The 6,000-nt window shown below is 41.3% G+C and overlaps 1 protein-coding gene across 6 annotated transcripts in view; it reads right to left on the reverse strand.

Moving 5' to 3' along the window:
• The window catches only part of tws (protein phosphatase 2 regulatory subunit tws), a 181,172-nt gene that overhangs the window by 17,035 nt on the left and 158,137 nt on the right, over positions 1-6,000 (reverse strand). For all 6 annotated transcript variants that reach the window (XM_076190119.1, XM_076190121.1, XM_076190124.1 and 3 more), the window contains one exon: positions 5,821-5,991. In XM_076190119.1, coding sequence (XP_076046234.1) covers positions 5,821-5,991 — 171 coding nt within the window. The remainder of the gene's footprint in view (positions 1-5,820; positions 5,992-6,000) is intronic.

Consider the following 6,000-nt stretch of genomic DNA (forward strand, 5'->3'; position numbering starts at 1 on the left):
CCATCCCAACACTCCTTCATCAACCCCATTTCCCAACTCCCCTTCCACCCCTATTCTCCTCCTTACCTTCTCATTTCCCATTCTATCCAGCCTAGTAACCCCTATCATACTTCTCAGGCACCTCATCTCAAACACGTCCAAACTTCTCTCTTATGTTCCATGTTTCTGCTCCATACAGTGTTGTTGGCACAATCACTCCTTCATACAATCTCCTCTTAGCATCCATTCCCAAAAGTCTATTTCTCATTACACTTCTTAATCCACCAAGGCATTTACTTGCTTCTCTCAACCTACATTCTCCCTCTACCTCCACTTCTCCCTTCCCTGCCACATTTGAACCCAAGTATCTAAAACTATCCACTTCCTCCAATCTTTCTCCCTTTATACTCACTTCCAGTCTGCTGCCACTTTTTCCCCTAATACAACTCATCACCTTACTTATACCCACATTTATCTTCAACTTCCTTCTTTTGCACACCTTCCCAAACTCTGTCACTAACTTCCTCAAACCCTCCTCTGATCCTGCCACAAGTATAATGTCATCAACAAACAACAACTGGTTTATCTCACACTTTCCTCCACTTTCTTTAACCATCTCCAATCCACAATCCATTAACCTTGCGTTTACCTCTCACACCACCTCGTCCATGTATAAATTGGACAACCAAGGCAACACAACATCTCTGGCAGTTCCACCTTTACCTAACACAGGCTCTACTACTGGGAAGCTTCGGCTGTTTGAGATCACCTCCACACACTTGCCATCCACGCCCCTCACCAAAGCCACATACCACTACCATCACCAAGATATATGTTGTTGACTTTGCTACACAAGTCCAACACGTCATTGTACCAAAGTGGTTTACACCCTATCTACCACCCTTCCACCCATCACCCTCTCCCAAGTGTACTTATGCTTGCCTTTCTTCCTAAACACTGTATTTGCTATCAACAGCTCTCTTTCTAGACATCTCCATCAACTCTCCACTGACTTTTTTCCTAGAACTTCACACTTCCCAACCACTTTGTTTATTGGTTCATTTCCTACCCTAGCATTAAGTTCTCTCCATAACATTACATTGACATTTCTCCCTAAACTTTCTATGCATTCATTTAAATATATCCAAAATCTCCCTTTCTTCTACACACTTCTCACTACCAGGTCAATATGCACCTACAAAAACCCACATCTCCTTTCCCAGTTTCACCTTCATCTACATTAACCTTGAAGAAACCTCCTTCCACTCCACTATACATTTATCTATCTCTTTACTTACTAATATAGCCACCACATCTCTCCCTTGTCCTCTCTTCACTCCTGAGATCCTCCCATCTACACTCCCAAACTCAAACTCACCCCTTTCAACTTAGTTTCACTCCATGCCAACACATCCATTTTTCTTCTCGCAAACATATTGCCTATCTCTCCCATTTTTGTTTCATCTGTACCCCAACCACACACTTTAAAAAACTCAAACCTTACATTTCTTGTTGGAAAACTCCTCCCAAACCCTCTTATGCCTTTGCTTTTTTTAGTAATGTCCCCTATGGGGCTATAGGGAGAAGGATGCTTTGTCCATTTCTATCACTTTTTATGACTCAAGTTGTTGTTGTTGTTGTCGTTCCCTAGACTGTCTGTCCGAGCAGTCCCGTCTACCCAAGGAATGCCACAGCCGAAACTGGGTTTTCCCACAAATCCTTTATAGAGTGCATGTTGTGTTGTTTGCGTGCATGATTGTGTATAATGCAGTCTTCCATTATATGTTGTATGGTATGGGGTGAAGTGTTACATCCTGGGGAGCTGTTCACAATGCGGTCATTCAGCCTCTTCTGGTAGCTTAGAAGTGCTGGGTGGTGGCCGCATCGCAGTCTGGCCAGGTGGACTCTGTCCATTCGTGGGAGAGAGGATTCAGAAGGGTGGATATCAGGGGATCTGGCATGCAGCAGTGTGTTGTCTTTCAGTGTGTTAATGGAGCGGTGAGTGATATAATTATAAATATGTTTCCGGAGGCTGGTAATTGGTGGTTGTGGAGGAAGAGAAGAGAGTCTCTGTGTGTGATAAAGGTCTTTGGGTGTTGTTTTAATGTTTCTTGGTGTGTGTGGGTGTTCTGCTATGTAGTGTAGCGGGTGTAATGTGTTTGTGGTGGCTGCGGCAAGTGTTTGTGTGCCTCTCATATCGAGGTGGTCCTTGACTTTGAGGACTTTTGTTTCATGGTGTAAATGGTCTGTATGTGTTGTATTTGTGCAGCCTGTAATTGTTTTTAGGGTTTTGTTTTGTATGATTTGAAGGGTGTTGTGATGTGTCTCACTGAGATTAGGAGCCCATGCAGGACTCGCATAATTCATCATTGAGCGTATGCATTGTTTGTATATTGTTATATTAGTTTCTTTGTTTTGTCCAAATGTTGTTCCAGTGATTGACTTAAGTGCGTTAAGTCTAGGTGTGCATTTGTTTTTTATGTTTGTGATGTGTTGTTTGAAAGACATGGATGTATCGTATGTTACACCAAGAATTTTCGGTGTGTTTGTGTGTGGTATTAGAGTGTTGTTGATGTAGAGATGAGGTATGTATTTGTGTTCTTTTGTCCAGTTGGTGAGAAGTGTTGCTGTAGATTTGGTTGGAGCTATTTTGAGTGTTTGTGATGAACCATGTGTTGAGTGTATCAAGGTATGGCTGGATTATTTCTGCAGCTTTGTCTGTGTTACGATGTGTGCATGTGATTGTTATGTCGTCTGCGTAGGAAGAGATTTGTATTTCTGAGGTGTCTGGTGTGGGTAAGTCATGCATGTATAGATTAAAGAGTGTGGGGGATAGAACAGAGCCCTGTGGTACTCCATTCTTAATGTTTCTGATGTGCGATGATTGGCCATTATATGACACATAAGCATTCCTACCTGCCAGATAATTGGCCAGCCATCTTTTGGTGTTATTGTGCATGTCTGTGTTATATATTTTATTTGTTAGGTTGTGGTGGGGGAGCATCAAAAGCTTTACTAATGTCTAATGTTATAAGAAGTGTTCTGTGGTGGGGCCTATCTGAATTGATGCCATCTAAAATTCTTTGTGTGAGGTTTATCAGAAGAGTGTTTGTGGAGTGTAGTGGCCTAAAACCGTGTTGTGAGTCAGCAAGGGGGAATATGTGGTGTGACAAGTTGAAGTATTAGGCGTTCAATGACTTTAGAGGGGGTGCAGAGAAGTGTGATAGGGCGGTGTGATGTTGGGATTGTTGGGTCTTTATTCGGTTTTGGAATGGTGATTATTTTACCATGCTTCCAGATGTCGGGTATAGTGTTGTGTGAATAGCTGTAGTTTGCAATGTTTGTGAGTGCATGTATACCCTGTGGTCCAATGTGTTTTAGGTGGATGTTACTTATGTTATCAGGGCCACAGGCAGATGAGTGTTTGAGATTATGTATTATGTGTTTTGTCTGACTGTCTATGAAGGGTGTATAGTCTGAGTCTGTGGGAAAGTCTTTCTTACGTCGAATAGTGCATCGGTCGTCAGGGTTAGAAGTGAGATGGCTTGTCTGTGCAAAATGATTTACGAGTGTGTTTGCTTGTTGTCTGTTTGAGGGTAGATTGTCTGTTGTTGTGATTATTGCTGTGTGAGAGCGTGTTGTGTTACTGTTGGATAGTGTAATGCCGTTGTGTGTTTTGTACAATTTGCTGGTGTTGGTTTTGTGATCAAGTGTATTGATAAAGTTTTGCCAATTTTGTGTTTTTTTGTTCGCGTATTTTATTGGCAATCACAGTGTTTAGTGTTTGTATTTGGTCTGCTATGTTTTGAGGGATAGGTGTGGGGGTATTGTGTTTAAGTGTGTCTCGTCTGATGAGGCCTTGGATTTCTGGTGTGAAGTTGGGGTTGTGTGATTTTCTGTTGCCTCTAGGGATGTATCTCTTGTCTGCGTTTTGTATGATTGTATTAAAAGTGTGCAAAGCATTGTTTATGTTTGTGATTGGTGTACTGTTAAGTGTTTCAAAATGTTGTTCTGTCTCTTCAGTAAAAGATTTCCAGTTAGCTCTCTTGTAATTGGTGTATGTGTGTCTGTGGCCAACTGGGGTCTTGTTTTGGTGGTGATGATGATTGGAAGGTGGTCAGAACCAAGGGTTTCGACCATTCTCCATGATGTTGGGGTTAGGCAGGGGGAGCAAAAGGTGATATCAGGAGAGGAGGGAGTGTAGGGCTTGGTGTGGGATATGTGTATGATTATGTGTGTTGTTCATGATAGTCAATGAGTCAAACTGAGTCTGTATATCAAGCCCTCTGTGTCAGGGTTGTCAACATACCAGGCAGACGACTTGGCGTTGAAGTCACCACTCATGATCAGGTTGGGGATTGAGGCTAGTTGGCTATATTGAGGCCTGAAGGTGTTTGGAACTGTGGGGGATGATTGGGGGGAAATGTACATGTTAACTATTGTCAGTGTTGATTTGTTGCCTATGTGGATTCGAATGGATTGGATTTCTGTAGTGTTATCTGTGGTAGGGAGGAGAATTTTGGTTGTGGCACTTGTGTCCACAAAACAGATGGAGTGGTGGATCAGGGTGATGAGTCCACCGCCATTGCCGTCGGTCCGGTCTTGTCTGATGGTGGTGTAATTATGAAATGGTGTTTTGTGAGAGTGTCTTAGTTTTGTTTCTTGTATAACTGCAATGTGTATGTTGTGTTGTTTAAGAAAGTGTTCGAGTTCATGTTTTTTCGTGTTAATACCGTCAATGTTGTGTTGTAATATGTAGGAATACTTGGTGACGGTATTCTTTTCACCCACCACAGGATTCAGCAAAACAAGAAAACGAAAGTTTGAATACAATTGCAAGATCACTTTTTGGAGAAAAATGGACAAATATCTAAAATAAGGAGGTAGTAATATTAATTGGAACCCGTTTTAACTGTTTCTATAATTAATCTATGAAACCCATAGCTTTAAGCTGCAAATTGTCTTTTACTATGGTTCATAATTTACAACAAAACTGATCTTGTATCCGAGGTAAAGTCACAATAAAGCATGGTGTACCACTAGTAAACAATGGAAGGTTAGCTGCAAACTGTTTTCCTCAAATGTCTTATCTCAGATTGGTAACAGCATCTTTACACATGGGACAGTAACAGATATAGACGAAAGCAGATACAAGTCGAGGGTTTGATGAAAGAAGAACTCACGCGAGGTCATGGGAGGGAAGGTGATTGAGGGTTGCAGGTGTGTGTGTGGGGGGGGGGGGATAAAGAAGGGTTGTGGGAGGGGAGGGTGAAGGGTTGTACAAGGGGTTAGAGGGTGATAAAGGTTCATGGGAGGGGATAAAGGGGACACAAGTGAGAAGTGAGACTGCACTTGACGCAAACTCCTTGCAGCATTTTTTCTTATTAACACCTTGGTGGATAATGTTGGGTCATAAAATGACATCAGAATAACAAAGGGTAAAGAAGTACAAGGAAGCACAACAGAACCTTCAGTAACAAGTGATTCCACTGCATTAAACAAGGATTGATCATCATTATATGTACAATGTGCTGCCAGCTATGTGAGAAAGAGAAAGAGAGTGGAGTGGCACAGGGTCAAATCATGCACACTGAATGGAAAACAGATTACTGCAAGGGAAGGATATAAAAATGGAAATTAAATTAATTTTTTCTGAAGAAGAAAAATTGTATCTGTACTAAATTTTCCGAGAATGAGCATCATAAAAAAAAAAAAAAAAAAAAAAAAAAATTAATAATAATAAATAAATAAATAAATAAAAAATAAAAAATAAACTGAGAAATGGGTCTCTAAGCTGAAACACTGCTCTAAATGTTGGACCTCAATAAGAATTTAAATTACCTGGTCAGTGACTTCTAAATGCCAAAGATTAATACGGAGATCATCAGCTGAGAGGTAGGTCTCCTGATCGGAGTTGATGGAGATGGAGTTAATGTGGTACGTATGTGCATTGGCAAAGATACGCCTTGGGGAAGCTTCCACCATCAACTCCATAGGTTTCAACACTGGCACCTGCAAATA

Source organism: Oratosquilla oratoria, chromosome 9, assembly GCF_046742065.1.
Source record: "Oratosquilla oratoria isolate Oo_2021 chromosome 9, ASM4674206v1, whole genome shotgun sequence".
In the NCBI taxonomy this organism is placed as follows: domain Eukaryota; kingdom Metazoa; phylum Arthropoda; class Malacostraca; order Stomatopoda; family Squillidae; genus Oratosquilla; species Oratosquilla oratoria.